This window comes from Equus przewalskii, chromosome 6, assembly GCF_037783145.1.
Source record: "Equus przewalskii isolate Varuska chromosome 6, EquPr2, whole genome shotgun sequence".
NCBI lineage: Eukaryota > Metazoa > Chordata > Mammalia > Perissodactyla > Equidae > Equus > Equus przewalskii.
This window is the reverse complement of record NC_091836.1, coordinates 57,727,445-57,747,741: the sequence shown is the minus strand read 5'-3', so window position 1 is coordinate 57,747,741 and position 20,297 is coordinate 57,727,445. Positions and strand designations below refer to the sequence as shown.

The following is a 20,297-nucleotide window of genomic DNA, read 5'->3' as shown; positions in this document are numbered from 1 at the left end:
TTGGGGTGCCTAGGCACAGACTCACAATTCCATCCCTCCAGCAATCTGTTTGTTTTATCTGTCTGGATGTCCTGGAAGATTTTATTTGAAGAAAGAGTTTAAAGAAAGGCTGATAAAGTAAAAGTTTGAAAAAACTAAGTTTTCTTAGACAAATAAAAGGCTGATCTTGTGGAAGTTTCAGAAAAAGAATGTTTTAGAGAGGAGTCAGGAAGGCAGATGGAATATAGGCCAGCAGGTTAGGTATATGGAAGGCCTTCTGTGTATAGACCATGATGACATCGTCAGGACTTATTGAAGAAGTAGAAGACACGGCTCTTCCCCTTGAAGTCTGCAATGTAGTTGAATACCTTACATAATGTGTGTGGAAAGAGATGAGAGGCATACAGGAATTAGAAAAGAAGTGAAAGAAGCAAGGTTACAAGTCAATAATGCAAATGAATTGGGCCATGTGGGAAAATCTCCAAGTATCATGAGAGTCCTTTCCAGTCCTCAGCAGACACAGTATCTTTACCATCACCATAAGTCAGCCTTTGAAGGAGGGCTGGTAGAAAAATTGGATTTTCATGCAGGCTAAATGATAATATAAGAGAATTGTTGAAGCAACAGTATTTAGCTATTTATCTGTATTTGAAAGATATTTATCTTCCATTTATTTATCTAGATTTTAGGAAAATTGTCAAATCTCTGTAGAGTGAGCAGATGTCCTGACTAGCTCTTTTGATATGACTTCTTAAATAGAGGAGGTCTTTATTCCGAATAAAAATCTATGCAGTCTTTTTAGTCCCTCCAAATGTGTTCCCAACCCACTGTAAGATGATCTCATTGCCTTTTGAAGTGCCTTAGGGGGCATTAATCATATAAGGAAGTTCCCCACATGGGGATAAATCATTGGCTGTTGGCCTCAGATTCTTTCCACATGGTAATTGGAAACAACTACCTATGATACTGAACTTAGGGGGCTGGGATGGGACGATGGGCAACAGAGAAAGTGGGATGCTAGCTGGTTGTTTAGGAAGGTTATATGCAAAGCCACCTGTTAGTTTTCCCCTTTCAGCTACTTGGACATTTCCCAGAGTTCAAGAACTCAAGCCTATTAAGAACTCAAATATAAATGCTCCATTCTCGTGCCTCAGTGGGATGGGCAGTCAGGGACTCTCTGGGCTGGAAAAAGGTTCAGGCTCATGCAAGTGCAGTCAGATGTGTAAGGCTCTTGGTTCTCTACTCTCAGCATGATCTTCTTTGTTAACAATAATCTTCTCTACTCTGTTCTGGTGAACTAGAATTTAGTCCATAATGTATCTCTGTCCCTCAGGACCTGGAGGTCCTTGCCTTGGCTCAATGACTTAACCATACTCTCTCTGCCCTCTGACTTCATGTCCCTTTTGCTGTAACTATTTGCTTTTTTCTTTATCTCAACTTCTATGTTTCTGGCCCAGGCCTAAGTAACTGGGCCTACATCTAATTAGCCCCACAAAAACCATTCAATGAGAATGTCCAAAGCTCCTTTCCCAGCACCCTGCCTCCCATAGTTTCATTCACTCAGGTATTTCCCATTTAAAAGACCCAGGAAGCAATTGCCACTGCTTCTGAAATAGGGGCCAGTGCCCCACAACACCCCCAGAACTTTTACCTTAGGGTTTCCCCAGAGGAGCCTCTCCTTTTCCACAGGTTGACTAGGCTGCTGGATCTGCTGGCTGCTGAGGATGACTTGCCATCCCCCACGTGCATGCGCACCACAGTAGACGTGGTGAAGGCGCTGCGCACATTTCTCTCTGGTTTGGCCAGAATGATGTACACCTTTGGCACAAACATGCAGCCCAGTGCCACTGTGGCACTGAGGCTGACTGAGAAACACATGGTGATGATTTTGTAGTTGCTGCCAAAGTAGATTGGCACAAAGGCCAGCCATATAATGCAGGTGGTGTACATAGTGAAGGCGATATACTTGGCCTCGTTGAAGTTAGCTGGAACATTTCTGGTCTTGAAAGCATAGAAGGTACAGCTCAAAATTAGCAATCCATTGTATCCGAGAGGAGTGACAACTCCTAAGTTGGTGGTATTACAAATCAGGTAGACTTCTCGAATGCTTGGGTAGTCGTGCATTATATCAGGAGGTTCCATTATAAAGAGGGCGACGATGATGCCCAACTGGATGCATATGAGAATGAAAGCAATCACTAGCTGGGCACAGGCACTCATGAATCTGGGCTTTTTGGTGCAGATCTTTTTCTTGCTGCCAGCCAGGATCCTCGCAATACGATTGGTCTTGGTGACAAGGGCTGAGTAGCTCATGGCTGGGGAGAGACCAATGCCAATTCTCTGAAGGTAGCAATAAATCTGTTTGGGCTTTGCAATGAGGCAGAAGGTACATAAGTAGCCCAGGCAGATGCCAGCGAGTATAATGTAGCAGAGTTCCCTGCTGGAGGACTTGACCACTGGTGTATCCCGGTAAATGATGAAGATTGCAGTAACAAACAGGGTGGCCAGCAGGCCAAGGCAGGCAAACACCACAGCTGCAATGGGCTCAGGGTCACCCCAGCGAAGATATTGTACTGGGATCAAATCACAACCTGCAGAGACACAGACATATATTGAAAAAGAAGGAAGACATTTACTAGGGTCCTTTATGCCTAAGTTATAAGCAGCTGCTTATGATCCTTTCAGTTTGTCTCCAATCTACCTTTCTAATCTGAGTATTCTATACTATTCGTTTCTTCACGTATTCATTCATTAAATATTTATCTTTATATTATCAAATAATACTCTGTGATAGGAGCTGTTCAAGGTTCTGAAAACAAAATGATGAAGAATATGTTCCCTGCTCTCATGAAAAATAATTGAGGGTGAGGGGGCTTTTAAAGAATTACTTACTGTTGTGGTCAGAGCCATGAAGTCAAGCATGGATCCTGACCCAGTCTGGGAGAGTAAATGCCTCTTCAACAGGAGTTAGCAAATGAAGGTGTTGGTTTGACTGAGTTTGGGGATTCAGTAGGTGTGGCAAACAGAGATTAATTGAAAGGAAAGCACTAGGGGGCATTGGAGGCATGAAGGGAGGCCATGGTACAATAGGGATGAGTGGCCTAAGATAAGGCTGGGAAGTAGGCAGGAGGGGATCTTGCAAGACAGAGAGTCTTGGATCAATAGGAAGTCACTGAGAGATCTATGTAGAGTAATTGTCAGGTTTGTGTGTATGTTTTAAACATTCCTTTGGTTGCTGTGTGGATTTTGGATGAGATAAAGGTGTGGACAGATTTGAGAACTATTTGAAGCACTATAGAGCGTTTAAAAGGACGTAGGGGTATGTGAGAGGTAAAGGCATCAGGATGACCAACACTGCATCCATCTATATGGCCCTTGGATCCACTGTACAGAAAAGTTAGGATTTTCAGAGAATCATATGGTTTCAATGTTAAAGAGAAGATGCTGTTAAAAAAAAAAAAAAAAGGAGGATTATAGTAGAGAAAAACTGACCTCAAAGGCAAACAATTGGCCTGTATGGGAAGTGTCAGCACTCCCAAATTTATTCTCTACTCATGGCTTGCAGTTTTTTACATCACCTGATTACACAGCAGAGAAGGTGACAAAATTTGGCATCATTTGGGTTATGTGCCTTCTTTTTAAATTTCTTAGGACAGTGGTTCTCAAACTGGCCTACACACTGAAATCACCTACAGATAATTTTTAAAAATACTGTGGCCTGTGCCACTCATTTAATTGGCCTGGGCATCAGGATTTTTTAAAGGCATGCCAAGTGCTTCTGAAGTTGATGCAGCTGAAGTTGAGAACCACTGCTCTAGAAGGATAATTCCTGCCAGTTAGGTTTTGTTTTTGTTTTTGTTTTTTTTTTTTGAGGAGATTAGCCTTGAGCCAACATTTACCGCCAATCCTCCTCTTTTCTGCTGAGGAAGACTGGCCCTGAGCTAACATCCGTGCCCATCTTCCTCTACTTTATATGTGGGATGCCTGCCACAGCATGGCTTGCCAAGCAGTGTGTAGGTCTACACCCAGGATCCAAACAAGCGAACCCCAAGCTGCCAAAGCAGGAACATGCGAAATTAACCACTGCGCCACCAGGCCAGCCCCTTTTGTTTTTTTAAATAGAAGTGAAATAGCTTTATTGAGTGAGCAGGAAAGGAGTTAAGTAATCTGGAGTTCTGGACATTTGGGGAATGTGGCAGAAATTACTAATTGCCTACAGATATCCATTCTCACCTTCATCCTCAGCAACAGATCTCCAATTTCATTTGGGGTGGTAAAGGATGTGGCTAATACACTACATTTTCCAGCAACTTTTGCAGTCACATGTGCCATGTGACTAGGTTTTAGCCAATAAGATGTAAGCAGAGAACTCCTTAAAGGAAAATGACTCATCTTGGAGAGTACCCTTTTTGCACTTCCCTGCTTTCTCCTTCTGCTGCCAGGAATATAAACATGATGGCTAGCTCTTGCAGTTATCTTGGACTTCAAAGTAGCTTTAGGGACAGAAAACATGTTCTGGATTTTGGAAGAGAAAAATAGGGAGCCTGAGTCCCTGATAACCATGAAACCACTGACTAGCTCTGGACTATGTATGTCACATTTACCTTGTTTAAGCTACTTTTTTTTTTTTCCTGATATGTGCAGACAAACCAAATTCTAATGAATATAGGTGTAAGATTCTCCTATTAACTTCCCACATCCCATGATCAAGGCTGTTGTAGTAAATGGCTTTGAATATCAATGATTACTGGGAGGTAAGGGAGGCAACAATAAGCAAGGATAACAAAGAAGCATGCGGTTCTTTAAAATATGTCTAAGGGCAGCTCTGTTGTAAAAAGGAAAGGAAACATGGGGGCTGGCCCCGAGGCCAAGTGGTTAAGTTTGTGCGTTCCGCTGCAGGTGGCCCAGTGTTTCGTTAGTTCGAATCCTGGGCGCGGACATGGCACTGCTCATCAAACCATGCTGAGGCGGTGTCCCACATGCCACAACTAGAAGGACCCACAATGAGGAATATACAACTATGTACCAGGGGGCTTTGGGGAGAAAAAGGAAAAAAGTAAAATCTTTAGAAAAAAAAAAAAGGAAAGGAAACATTCCTTCTTCTTTCCCTTATTCTGCCTTGCCAGTCTCTTTCTTCAAGACCTCAGGTTTCAAATGGTACCATTAGTGTTATAGTTACATTCATTATGGCTTTAATAGGATTTGTGAGTTAGCCTGGGAGCCTCAGCACACTTTACATAATTGTTTCTATGGGCAAATGTACTCTTACTCTAAAAACCTATACATTTCATACTGAAACAAAGGGCTTTTAACTTAAAAAAAGTTATGTGGATAGCTTTGACTAAGTATAAGACAGTTATTTTACATAATATCATTAATTATAAATAAATGCATATCTCATTGCTAATGAATATGCCTGTATCCGTATCTCAGGCATCTTTGTTCACATATGCTGCTTATATATTAGAATTCAACCCCTGAGACTTTAGTATACCATAGAGTTTAGGTTCATATTTACAGATTTGTTCCTTGTAGAGACTATTTTATAACAGGAAAATAGGGCTTAATCATTCCTGTCTTTATTCGTCCATAACAGTTTATTTATGACATTGATATGACAATGAAATTTTTTACCTACTCTAGTTAATTCTATAGGGGCCTGTTTCTCCTGCTAGGTCGTGAGCTACTGATGTCCGGAGCAACTTATCGATATAGGAAACATTGTGTGGTACATGAAGCAGGAATCCTTTCATTGGCTAAAGAGAATCAACTGAAAAAAAATAAATATTTATTTTAAGGTTTTCATTTTACTCTTGGTTTTCTGCTGTTCTGCTAAATCTTAATTGCTTTTATCTAAATGTAATTAGCACCCTAATTACTAAATGTTTTGCATATGATAACATTCACCACTATTTTTACAGCAAATATATTCTTGAACTCTTCATGTGCAATCCATTAACATCATGTGTGAAACCCCATTTAGATATACGTGTTGGAGGAAATGTGCATAAGGCATGTGATTATTTTCACAAATTTACCAGAATTTATACATTCAAATGAATGTTTTTTCATTTAACGTGAACCACTCAGAAGGCTTTATGTTTGGTTTAATGAGGCTGCCATTGCACAAAATACTTTTGTAACTATTCTCTTGGAATAGCAAATTGGATTCTGATTAGAGTGTTATAATCACTGAATCTTATAATTGGATAAGATCTTAGAATTTCCCCAAACGGATGTGCATCATAATCACTTGGAGAGCCTACAAAATACAGTTCAAGGCTCTAAACTCATGAGATTTTGAATCAACATATTTGGGGTGGGACAAAGGAATCTTATTTTGAATAAACAAGCTCAATGACTATATACCTGGTCCTTGGTCCTTGGTTGACAACCCAACCTTAGACATTATCTGGCTGACTTCTCATCCAGTGTGTGAATGTCTTATATAATAATTCTAAGATGTGATCACTCTAACCTTACCTAAAGCCTTCTGTGAACTACATTGTCTCAAGGCCAGGACTGGTGGTGGGGGAAGATAGAAAGGCAGGAGGTCAGATGGCAGGTGAAGACTGGAGGTAAATTAGCTGGTCAGAAGTCTGTCTCAAAAGGGTAGCCAAGGGATGATAGGGCAAAAACTAAAAGTACTCACTCTACTGAAGAAAATATTCATCTGGCCAAGACATTTCAGAGCTAGGATTGAAAGAAAGTATGAGGTAGACAGACAGAAAAGTCAGGAGAGAGGCTGCTCAGCGAGTTGATGGCAATGCTATAAACTAAGATGAGGACTGTAGGAAGAAAAGGGTCACATTTTATGGGAATGATATCTAGTTCCAGTTTGGATATGTGGTGTTCAAAGTGTCTATGACCTACTGAGCAGATGGAAGCAAAGGCTTAGAAAGATATTAGGGTGGAAGTTATAGCTTTACGGGTCATCTGTTTACAGGTAGAAATAAGAGACACGGAAATAAATGCAATCAGGGAGGAAATTCATAGATATAGATGAGAGCAGAGCCTAGAGGTCTGGCGTAACACCAACATTAAGGAATGGCGGAGGAAGAGGATATATCAAGGAAGACATAAGGAAAGTGGTTAATTGGATGGCCCACCATATCTCCTCTAACAGTAACACTTCAATTTTTCTTATTTTTTTTCAATTCCTACCCAAAGTGTTTGCACAAAGCTTTGAGCTTCAGGTTTACAGATATCGCTCCTCGTGGTTTCTCATTTTCTTACATTTTTTGCCTTGTACTAGTAGCAGATCTATTTCTTTGGATCAAGGGGTGGTATCCTTCCAGTGCTGTGTTCCTATCATAGAACATGTTCTACCAAATCTCGGAATTTTGAGATAATGCTAACCTATTATGATCTAAATTTAAATTCTCATTGATTACTATCCCAATGTGCATTGGTTTACAAACACCTGAATAACCTGTTATTCTTCCTAAATCTCTTCTTTATTTTCTTCTGTGAATTACTGGGCATTTTCCTCTTTAATTTCCCCCTTTTTTTTTTTTTTAATCTTTGCTTTATTCTTGGTGTAATGCTAAGTTTTTGGAAGTACTTTTAGCGTACCAATAGGTTACTACCTCCTGGAAGGGTATGTAGAGGTTAACTAAGAATCTACAGTATATATATTTTATAGTTTTATTATAAATTTGATCAATTTAGCACGTTATCATTTTTTAGATTAAAGACTCTTGATCATGCAGTGAAGTTCCTTCCTAACCAGCATGTTGGAGTTTCTGAGAAGAGGCACATTACATTCCTTTCTAGAAATGCTGATGAGCCATAGATTAGAAAACCTTGGGCTGTTTTCTGATAACATCTATTTAGGTAGCTATCCACTTCTCACCTTCCTCCCCTTTCATGCTTGATCCATATTCTACGATTCTGTAGTACAAGCCATCCTTTCATAGCTTAAAGTGACATATGTTGAAAACACATTTTCTTTTAAAGGGAAAGTGAGCAGCCGAAACTGTATATTCACATTCAGCCTCTGATTCCACTGATGTGCTCCCCATACATTTAATGGGAGAACTGACGGCCCACTGATTTCCTGGACACCTAAAAATGCTATGACTACTCCGCAATGACCGGTGCACAAGCTTACGGTTTGGGTGTTAGTCTTACAGGAGTAATATGCCTGTAGTTAGTAGTTCTCAGACTGTTGCACTTTCAAACCTTGTTTCAAGTGTCTGTTCAGGCAGATGGAGTGAGGAGGCAAAGATCCTGGGACAGATTCCTGATATTCTGTAAGTCAGGCTAGGTAGGAACTCTTTAACCAGCTCTGTAATTCTTGGTATATTTTTGGAGGAAAGGAAGTTGCTGCTGAGAATCTCTGAGAATCAGATGTATGGGTCCTCAGTTGTTGCTCAGGCCATTTCAGACAGACAGAACTGATATGGGGCTGTTATGGGACTGTCCCTTGGAACATGAGCAATAGATCTGCCCAGAGTACAAGGTGTTGACTGGTGACTGACAATATCGTGCTTGCTTTCAATCTGTTCCATCAGTAGGCCGTTTGAATGCCTTTCCTCCTCTCTTTACCCCTCTGGACTTGGAACTCTAGGATGTTAGTCTGAGATATCAGAAGAATGCAGGCTCAGAACTTTTTCTGTATTGTTCATATCCCTGATCCTTGAATATTTTCTCTTCACCTAGCCTAAGCTAAGTTCAGGAGAAGTGGAAATAGTGTGTGTGTGTATGTTATATTTAGGTAACCTTATTTTTCTTTGTATCACTTACTATAATTATAGTCTATTTTGTCTGTGTGTTTGTGAGAGAGAGAGAGAGAAGGTTATATTGTTAAGGTCTGTCCTCTCTACTTGGTTATAAGCACCCTTATATTAGGGACTTTGTCTCTTTTGCTCACAAATGGATGCCAGTACTAAGCACAGTACCTCACTCATATGGTTACCATAGCAACTTATGAATTAATATATTTACTATATAATCAAAATATATAATTCTCATTCTGGTATATGGGTCAAATCATTCTCAACAGACCTTTTTGTTACCTTTAAAAAGTTCCAAGTTACAGATCTGTTTGGTACTGTTATAGATAGAAGTCTAAAGTCAGTGCATTATACCCGAATTTTAGTCAAGATTCTAATAACCAAGAAAGGGCAAAACTAAGTACCTCAAAGGCTTACTTTTGCCTAAGTTTGTGACATGTTTCACATTAGAAGTATTCCTGATACCAACTAAGCATTGATAAATGTTTTATGATTGACTAATTAGTCTAATTCTGAGTAATTCATTGGATCTGGAAATTATGGATAGAGGAAAGAGGGAGGCAGTAAATCGAAGTGCCATCTAACTCTGAAATTCAGATGCACGGTTCCCGAGAAGGCTATTAACTGCAACATTGTTTACTTTAGGCCAGGAAAAAAAAAGGCCCCAAGTCCTCTGCAGGGAAGCCATATTCTAGAGTTGAGTGACTTTTACCACCACGTTAGCATGAAACAAAACATACCGTGATCGCTCCCTCAAATAAAAATGTGGTCTCTACCCAAAATGTTAGGGAAGTTTTGTTGGAAACTGCCTCCATAGGAAGCCACCTTATTCCTGTTTATGCCAGCATTTTACAAGAGGAGGAAACTAACCTAGTTTGAGTGCCTCCTATATGTCAGGCGCTATCCTAGATGTTTTCTAGGATAGGAGGTAGTCTTCATAATAAGCAAGTGAGGTGGTATCATTAATTCTCTTTCACAGAGGGACAATAGAAGGGTTAATAGGCTAACTTGTTGGGGCTGAGAATAAAACTTGTGGAATTTTTGATTGATGGATTGATGCTACATCAGGGAAAGCAAACTAATCAAGTGCCCCTGGGAAAGGGGCCCTGAGGCTACTTAGTGGGAAGGAGAATCATGAGTAAATAACAATGCCTGCCGTGGCCAAGGCGGGGCTAGTGGTAGCATAAATATTTGATATTTGTTATCTTGACATAAATCCATGCTCCCTTTTGAGAAATCTCATTGGTTCAAACTCTTCAGCAAGGTTCTCATCCTGGCCTATATGTCCTAAGGTCGCTGGCCAGAGACACTGATTGGTAAATGTTGCTTTTGTGTCCCTAAAGTTTTCTAGTGTAGAAATTGTTCTGAATGGGCACCAAATACCTACAGCACAAGAGAATAAGGATTGATTGTGAGACATGCCTAACATGGCCATATAGGGGGCTCACAGCCATCCATTTGTCTTTGGACCCAGCCTATTTCACGCCTTTCAAGGTTTATTACGTGTTTTTGTTTTAAACTCCCTTAATGAAATTCCCCCAGAGAGCTGACAACTCAGGGCTATAGTTTTCATTTTTGTTCTTCGACATTGGTTATATTTTACAGAGGAATTTGAAATTGTATGCAAAGATTTATTTCATAATTGAGGCATAAAGAATGATTTCATAGTACTGCAGAGTGCTAACGGGAAGGATTACCACAGATGCACATTTGTAGGGAACAGCTTTGAACAAGATGACTTCCGGTCATAGTGAAGATGAATAAGAGAGGAAAACACGGTGTATGAATTTATATAATCAAATGTGCTGACTGGAATACTTCACTCCTTTTTTTACCTTTCCCCATCCCGCTTCCCTGGCTAGCTCCTCCTTATTCTTTCATTTTCCATATCCTCTTTCAGGAGGGCTTTTCTGATTATCTGAGCCTGAATGACAGTTCCTCCTATGTGGTCACACAGCTCCCTGGGCCTGTATCTATCACAGCGCTAGCACAACATTTTTTTGTGAATAATAGCACAACCGTTATGCTTATAGCAAGCTTGCTTGTCTGCTTCACATGGTAGACTGAGCAATTTGAGAACAGGGGACTGTTTGTTTGTTTTTTGTTGTATTTCTAGTGCCAAGCACAGTATCCGGCACATGACAGGCAGTTAATTAGCTTGAATGAATGAATGAATGATTGCATCAATGAAGAGGACAATTGAAGAATCAGGAGACACACATTTCATTTTCACCTTGTGCACAAATAATTCCTGTGAATATGAGACTTTTACTCTATTTAATTGTCTCATTTTTTCTGTACATAAAATGGAAATAATACAGAATTCCCTCCCTATAATGAGGGCTTTAATCTGGAGAAATCCTTGTAGAAAAATTCACATATGAGAAATTAAACACCAATTACTTAAAAAGTGTCAGTGAAGCAATTTCTCAGGACTGCGTCTATAAAATGCTTAAAACTATTTTTGCATTTTACTAGAATAAAACAAAGTCATCACTTTCAAACCTATCAATGTCCACATATGAGCAATAATGAGTGTTTTACAATTAATTTTTATTTATTTCTATTAATTTCCTGGCTCGCTAGACTCTTTTCAGGGTCCCTTTCCTCCAATTTTAGTCAGATTCTTATAAAATTGTGCAGTTTTTTGCAAATAATCTGCATACTAAAAAGCATTTTCCTCCTGTGGCTGGTCTTCCATCCAAATGTTCAAAAGGTTTCTGGTTTTATGAGAGTTTTTGCAGCCCCAGTCTAGGCCCCACAGTATTCCTTCTGTGTCCCATAGATCATGTGACACAATCTTGATTTTTTTTTTCCTTTGAAACATACCAGGACAGTTCTAAGGCTGGATTAAGGCTGGTTGCAAAATTGTACGCATGCTCTGCCATGGATTTTCCCTCCTATTTCTCTTCCCAAGCCTACTAGATGCTGAATTTTAAGTATCATGATGTTGTAAGTATTCCTCAATTGAGTTACTGCTATATATTTAAGTAACTAAAATGCTCATAATTATTTTAAAAAGAAAATGTGGGAGCAAATCCCACACATGTAAGAAAAGTAGACAAGGGGCAATATTAGTGCCTTGTCTTACCCATTAAAGAGATTGAAAATGGCTCATCTAGCACAACTGGAGCGTTACACTCACTTCTTAGTTCCACGTACATTACTGAGCACCTACTCTACTCAAGGCACTGGGCCCACACCATGGTGAGACACAGGCAATCATTTATGCCTTTAAAGTAGTGTACTGGTCAAATGCTCAGGCTCTGTGACTCTCCTCTGCTAGGCATTGTGCTGAGCACCGTACCCTTCATACTGTCTTTAATACCCACACCGTTCTGTGAGGTAGGCACCGATATTTCATGCATTTTAAGTTCAGGGAGCTGAGGGAGGATTGGAACTGAAGAGCATTCAAGTGAAAGGAAGCATAGGAGGAGAAATACGGACGTAGGGGAAAATAAAAGGCAAAGGAAGAAATGTGAAAGAAACAGCCTAAGTGCAGAAATCAGCTGTACCGAGAGGAATACCTCTACAGCACGGTAATACAGTGTCATAAGAGAATTATCACGGCTCTGGGAATTACTGCTGAGAGTTCAGATGGGAAATCAGTTAAAGCTTTAGGAGAGAAGATAATGCTACTTTCCCGCTTACATCTCAAGGGTTAGTGTGAGGACCATATAAAACAACATGTGACTTGAACAGTGGCATAATATTTATGAAGCGAGGAAAAGAGGAGAAGGAGGAGCATATGCATAAAACAGTAGTGACTCAACATCTGCTAAATTGCCTACGTGTTTTATTAGATTGTCCTGTGTTCTTCTGGGGAAAAGCCAGGCCTATTTTATCCTTCTGGCTTGTTTATATATACACAGCCCCAAGTAAATGGTACTATATTGTCTTAAATTGTTTGTAAGTACAAGGCAGCACATATGCTCTCTGAATTTTTCACTCAACTTAATGTGATTTTTAAGAGGTGGCAAGATAGGAGACATTTATCTGCTTTGTATTACTCATATAATATACCAATGCTTTATGAAGCATTTTCCAAGTGGGTTAGATAATGTAGTGGTAAGCAGTGTGTTATAATGTTTTATGTTCTTAGGGGAAAATGTGATAATTTATTTTGGTTAAGCTATTTTTATCAAAAACCGAAATCAATGAAACCATATTATTTTTTTCAGTCTAGTTATATCAGAGTGGTTTTTGACCACAATGACACCATTTGTGGCCAGACCACAAATTTATCATTGTGAAGAATACAATGCACATTTTTCACTGCATAATTTCTGGCAAGATGAAAACAGGTTTATGTTCTCTTTGAGGACCTGTTTTGAGACGTTCCACTGAGACAGGACCTTTTAGAATTTTTTTTTTTCCCCTGGAGTAAATGGTGTTTACATCTATAAATAAACCATCTTTTTGACTCATCTGGTATGATAAACAAATTTATAAGTTAACGAGAATTGAGGAATTGGAAGAAGCACTTTCCAATTTATCAGTGTATGAGCCCTGGCATCTTATTAAAATAAGAATCATTGTTCTTTTGAGTATTAACTGAAATAACTTGATCAAGCTCATTGTTTGAAATGGACCACTGCACAAAATTTTTCACTGCATTTTAGAGATCCTTTCAGAAAGAATCCAGTGATTCACGGTCATGTCCATATTGCTTGTTGAAAATTAATAAACAGAAACCTCATTAAATTAGAATCAGGAAGCCAAAAGGGGGCACTGTCACACCCTATGACCATGGCAGAACCCAACAGGAAGAAGAAAGATTTCCTTTTCTTGATGGGCAAGAAGTTCAGCCAATGAGAGACTGTCACAACTCAGCCAATGAAAAGCCACTAGACATCAACCTCTCATTTTCTCCAATGGACTCTTTGTTTACAATAGCCCTCCCAACTTCCTCTTCCCCTCTATAAGTTTCTCCTCCCCTTGCTGCTGGGGGACTTGCCCTTACCATGATTGCAGACTCTGAATTGTGATTCTTTGCTGATCTCAAACCCACTTTTGCTGGAGAAATAACTGGCTATTTGTTTAAGGTCAACACTTGCAGCCTCACAGCAAGGAAAAAGCATGAGTTTTACAGAAAGACTTTCACAGTAAGGTTTGAGCCTTACTTCTGCTACTTACTGTGTCACCACAGCACAGATATTTTACATTTTCAATCTCAGTTTTCTGTAAAATGGAGATAATGATTCCAACTTTTTTGGGGTATAAGGAGGATAGCTGGCAGAATACAAAGTTCCTATTATAATGGATGATAGGCACTCAATACGAGGAGATTTGTTTCCTTTCTTCCACTCTGTAATTTATTTCTTCAGCAAATATTTATTGAGTGTTTACTGTGTTCTAAGCCATCCAATAGAGAGAGGTTGGAACTTTTTCCAAATTTTCTCATTCATTTTACTCATTCTTAAATTAATCCATCCATCTCAATATTCATTTTTCATTGCTATATATTTTTTAAATTTACTAACACTGGAGTGATAATAGTTAATATAACTGAACTGTTAACAGGTACTAAGTTAATTGTATGTTGTTTAATCTCCCTGATAATTATATGAACTGGTTACTACTATTACCTCCATTTAATGGATGAGGAAGTTGAAGCTCAGAGAAGGAGATTTATTTGCTTAAAGACCCACAATGAGTCTTTGGTGGCATGTGGATTTGAACATGGATGTGTCTTACTCCAAAACCTTTTGATTTAAACCATTATGTTGTCAGAAGATAATAAAGATAAGTTGTTGCAGACATGTCTTATTTGCACACAGCCAGTATTCTCAGCTGTGATTTTTTTCTACTACATTTGTCCTAAGTTCATCTTCCTTAGACTGTATTGGTGAGTATTTATGTAGCAAACTTAACAAAGAAAATCTAGAAAGTGCTTAGGGACCTGGGAATTCTTTTTCTTTCCCTCTTCTTTTTTTTTTTTTTTTTTAAAGATTGGCACCTTAGCTAACATCTGTTGCCCATCTTTTTTTTTTCTTCTTCTTCTTCTCTCCAAAACCCCCCAGTACATAGTTGTATATTTTTGTTGTAGGTACTTCTGGTTGTGCTATGTGAGATGTTGCCTCAGGATGGCCTGATGAGTGGTGCTAGGTCCATGCCCAGGATCTGAACCTGTGAAACCCTGGGCCCATGAAGCAGAACATGTGAACTTAGCCACTTGGCCACGGGGCCACACCTGGACCTGGGAATTCTGTTGTTAAACAAAGTAATCACTTTCTTTTACAACTGGTCACTATTCTGATGTTAGGTATCAGAAAAGGTTGGTTCCTATACTATGGGCTTTAATAGAAAGGTGAATGTGAGACAGTGATTCACTTGCCTCTGAATAGCTTTGTCATATTGGAAAAAATCTTTTCAGACACACACACATTCACATTCCTTAAATAGGACACGTTGTATTGTTCCTAGAGTCTTTTCTTTCTGCTTCAAAATTCCTGTTTTTCACCTGGTTGACTTCTCATTTTCACATGCATTGATTCCATTTCCTCCCACAAGGTACTACTAAACTTCCAAGACCTGGTTAATTTTCTCTCCTCAATGTTCTTAGTAATCATACCTTACTCTCATTCTAGCACTTTCTTCCTTCCTCCTTCATTCTTTCCTTTTGTTTCTTTGTTTGCTCATTCATTCTTTCCTTTATTTCCTCCTGTCTCTTTTTTTCCTTCATTAGACAAACATTGTCATGTTCTACTATATGCCCAGCATTCTTAATGTATTGAAACTGCCTCTTTATTTGTGTGTGTGTCTGTCTGGGCTCTAGGATACTTCTGGGTAGGAACTGTGGCTCCATGAATACTGTGTGTCCAGTGCCCAGTGCTGTGTTTGCACCCAGTTGAAACTATTTGCTAATGAATACTTCTATCTTTTGTGCCACCACTGCACCTGGCATATGGTTCAATTATTGGATGCATCCTATGTTATAGTACTCTTAAGGCAATTACTAAAGTCAGCTTTCCTCTACTATGGACATTTGATTCCATATAAATGGAAGGTCAGACACCTCCTATTTATATCTCCTCAACAGAAACCAGCACAGTGTTGAAAACAGTACAAACTTGATAAAAGAGCTTTTGCTGAATGAATGAATGAATGCTAGGATAATCAGCTGTATGGCATATGTTCCTATTCAGATTACTCCCTAACCTAGAAGCCAAGAAATTAGAGGTTACCATTTTGAAAACCCGTTCTATTTTCAATATTAACAGGAACTATTTATTATAATTATAATAAAATAAACATTTCTCATCTAAACTCATAATAGATTTTCCCTAAAGAACCAGAAACACATAATATTTAATAAATGGTAAGGATTTTTTACCCCTTTCCTTGTCCAAATTGAATCATATTAATCAAATAGCCAGCACATTTGAAATGAAAAATATCAGTGCAACCTGGAGATAATTAACATGTGACTTGAAAGTTGAATTTTTTCTTCCTACAATTTCCTGAAAATATGGGGCTCCAAAATGTGATCGTGGAGAAAGGCAGGTGGTGTAGCATAAATCAGTGGAGTCACAGTACCTGGGCTTGATTTTCCAACAGTTTTGTCATCTTGAGCAATATACAGATCCTTCCTGGGTCTCAATTAATTCAATTGTAAAATAATAATATCTACCTCATTGGATTCAAAAGGATAATGCTTAAGCTAGTTATAATTATTGATAACGAAAAGCAATTCTCCTCATGTTCTTATTTAATGTACTTATTTATTAAAGGGCAAAATGAAGTCCCAAGAAAAGTGGGACAAACTGAGGAACACAAATGAAGTAACTATTTGTCAGAACAGAGTAAGTCAAATGCTAGAGTTATAAACCTTGTCAGTGGTTCCGCCCCCTTGGAGCTCATCCTCCACTCCCTCCCAGGTTCCCACCAACTTCCTTTTCTGTTCTCTTTCTTCCCCTTGAGTAAGATACAAAGGTTCCAACCTCCAAAGCAATTAGGTAACTCAGGGAACCAGAGGAACTTGCCAGAGAATGTTCCTATTGACATTAAAATGTTGATCTGCACTGCCTTCCTTCTATTTTACAGCTTTGCACTTAAAATAAAAAAGGTACATTTCTTGGGGAGTGAAAAGCAGGAACTCATTCTAACTTCCTGTCAGAAAGCTTCCCCCTGAGTTATTTTTTGAAAGCCACATTACTTTCGCTTCTTCCTTTTCCTTGGGCTTGTTGGAAGGTTGTCAGTGCTGGCAAACCCACCTGGAAGGCTTTCCATGGCTTTGGCTTTGGACTGGGGAGCTAAGAATCTGCTACTTATACGCCATCCTGAATTCTTTGAGAGAAAACAAATGAAAGATTCTTTCTAGGACAATTTTTGCATATATCTGATAGGGAATGGTGTGCAATGAAAAAGTTGTCTTGGCGGAAGCTTCTAGGGAATTCTCTGAGCGTCTAGCCTAAATCGTTGCCTTCCACTAATTTTTTCCTCCTTCCTCTCTCAAATGAGATCACGCTGTAGTTACCCTCTTCTCTCAGGGAGACAATAACCTCCTCCTCTTGGTTTTAATTCCTAATCAGATCTTTTCATTGCTCTTTATTCCCACTGCATCATTGTTGTCCAAACCACCAATGGATTCACATTGTGATTTGCAAAATTTCCTTACTGTAGTTTTCTTATCCTCTTTTTAAAATGCCTGATTTAGTCTTTGTTTTTAAATTTAATATTTAAATAACTCAAATAGTATGGAGTATTTTTTTAAAGATTTTATTTTTTCCTCTTTCTCCCCAAAGCCCCCCAGTACATAGTTGTATATTCTTCGTTGTGGATCCTTCTAGTTGTGGCATGTGGGACGCTGCCTCAGCGTGGTCTGATGAGCAGTGCCATGTTTGCGCCCAGGATTCGAACCAACGAAACACTGGACCGCCTGCAGCGGAGCGCACGAACTTAACCACTCGGCCACGGGGCCAGCCCAGTATGGAGTATTTTAAATATAAAATTTTTAAACATGCAGGGAAGTATAGAACAAACATAAAAAAATTCAGATTTAAGGAGCCAGCCCAGTGGCAAAGTGATTAAGTTCACATGTTCTGCTTCGCAGGCCCAGGGTTCGCCGGTTTGAATCCTGGGTGTGGACATGGCACCGCTTGACAAGCCATGCTGTGGTAGGGGTCCCACGTCTAAAGTAGAGGAAGATGGGCATGGATGTTAGCTCAGGGCCAGGCTTCCTCAGCAAAAAGAGGAGGATTGGTGGCAGATGTTAGCTCAGGGCTAATCTTCCACAAAAAACAAAAAAGAAAAAAAATGGGAAAAAAATTTAAAAACTCCAGATTTAACAAATGTTGATATGTTGTCATATTTGTTTCAAATTACACACACACACAGAGTTTACAGATATAATTTAAACCTGCTTTGTAACTCCCGTCTGCCTCCCTCTCTTCCTCCCTTCTCTCTCTCCAGATGAAACTACTATTCTGAAATCAGTATCCTTCCTGTTCATGTTTGTAAACAACATTCACTATTTACATTGTGCCCATGTGAATGATATTTATAAAGCAGTCCATCATGATTGTGTTTTCTTTCTTATTCACTTTCTTGATATTCCTGGAGATAATAATTGCTTGGTTTAAAACTATTCTCTCCACTACAATGTAAACATCATAAGGGCAGAGAATTTTATGTTTTGGTCATAAAAATGTTTCCAGCACTTACAACATTGCCTGGGACAGAGGCAGTGCTAGGTATACATTTGTTGAATGAATGACTAGATGACTGAATGACTAAATAAAGGTTTTCAATTTCTCTTAGAATAAACTTTAAAATATTTGCCACGGTTACAAAGCCCTCCAAGAGGTGGCCTTTGCCTAGCCCGTCTCATTCCCCTCTGCCCCGTACTCTCAACTCTTCCTCAGCTCCTGTATTCTATGTCCAAAACACTCTTCTGTTTCATTTTAGTTTGGCCAATTTCCATCTTTAAGTTTCGCATGCATGTAGTTCACTGAAGAGGCAACTTTAAACCTCTTCTGAGCAGCTTCCACTGATACAGGGTCCTACACCATTCTGTTGTTCCCTGTTGTTAACACTCAATATCTTATTATTACTTGTCGGTATTTTGGATGATGATCTCTTTGAGGGCAGGGCTCCTGCTTATCCTATTCACTGCTAACATAGATACGTGAAGATTGTTAGACAAAGAGTGAGTACTTGCTGTCCACGATGAAAATAAGTCAAATTAGAGACACTATATTCTGTCTCATCCTCCATTTATAATCTTCTTTCTTTCTTTTTTTCCTGGTTTTCATGCCAGATTCTCTTTCTCTCTCTTCCTAATTCCTGGCTCCTGGTTCCCACCAATTTATGATGGCTGTTGAGAATATGGTGTAGGAGAGCAGAATTTGCCACCCCAATATGTGTCTCTTTGGCTTATTATTTAATTATTTATTTTTTTTGCTGAGGAAGATTAGCCCTGAGGTAACATCTGTGCCAGTCTTCCTCCACTTTATATGTGGGTTGCTGCCACAGCATGGATGATGAGCGGTGTAGGTTCACATCTGGGATCCAAACCTGTGAACCTGGCCTGCGAAAGCAGAGCACATCTAACTTAACCACTATGCCACAGGGCTGGCCTCTGGCTTGATTGTTTATTTATTTTTTTTTGAGGAAGATTAGTCATGAGCTAACATCTGCTGGCAATTCTCCTCTTTTTTGCTGAGCAAGACTGGCCCTGAGCTAACATCCGTGCCCATCTTCTACTTTATGCGTGGGACGCCTGCCACAGCATGGCTTGCCAAACAGTGCCATGTCCGCACCTGGGATCCAAATCGGCAAACCCTGGGCCGCCGAAGTGGAACGTGTGAACTTATCCACTGCACCACTGGGCTAGCCTCTGATTATTTTTATGAACAAAAGACTCAGAAGAAATTTTGACCTTCCCCCTAACTGCCTAAAAGAATTTAAGGGAGAGAGCTTGTTTCAGGAAGGAGCTATCATCACAGATAACTATAGTATAACGTGAACCGGGTATGGCAGACAGGGAGGAACCCAGCTAGGCCCCTTGGATCAAAGTCCTCTCTGTGTCCCACTGAATCTAGATGGCCCAACAAACATTTGTTTACTAAACACTAACTGTTTTCATCTTCCTGTAAGTTGCTTCCTTTCCCCTTGAATGCCCAGACCCCTGCCCCCTTCTCCTTAGTCCAGAATGATATGCATATCTCATATTGTCTGACTGTCTTTGGAATTTTTCACGCTTATGTGAATTCCCCATACATACATGTTAAACTTTATTTGATTTTCTCCTGTTAACCTGCCTTCTGTCATTTTAATTATTTGACCAGCCATAAGAACCAAGAGGGGAAGGGGGGAATTTTCCCCTCCCACAGAGATTATCTTAAAAATTATTTTAATGACTTTTTTGATGAAAATACATCCTCGTAATTCAATATTATATTCATATATGTTTATACACACGTATATGTATGGATATGTGTGTACAAAAAAGTAACCCACGATCCCACCACTCATTAACATCTTTTCTTAATAGTAGGTAACCTTCATTTCAGACGTCTTTCTATGGATATATACATATATACAAGTACATGGATAAATATATAGATAGACATTAAT

General features: G+C 39.3%; 1 protein-coding gene across 6 annotated transcripts in view; it reads right to left on the bottom strand.

Moving 5' to 3' along the window:
* The window catches only part of GRM5 (glutamate metabotropic receptor 5), a 474,279-nt gene that overhangs the window by 59,835 nt on the left and 394,147 nt on the right, over positions 1 to 20,297 (bottom strand). For all 6 annotated transcript variants that reach the window (XM_070623933.1, XM_070623938.1, XM_070623932.1 and 3 more), the window contains one exon: positions 1,631 to 2,570. In XM_070623933.1, coding sequence (XP_070480034.1) covers positions 1,631 to 2,570 — 940 coding nt within the window. The remainder of the gene's footprint in view (positions 1 to 1,630; positions 2,571 to 20,297) is intronic.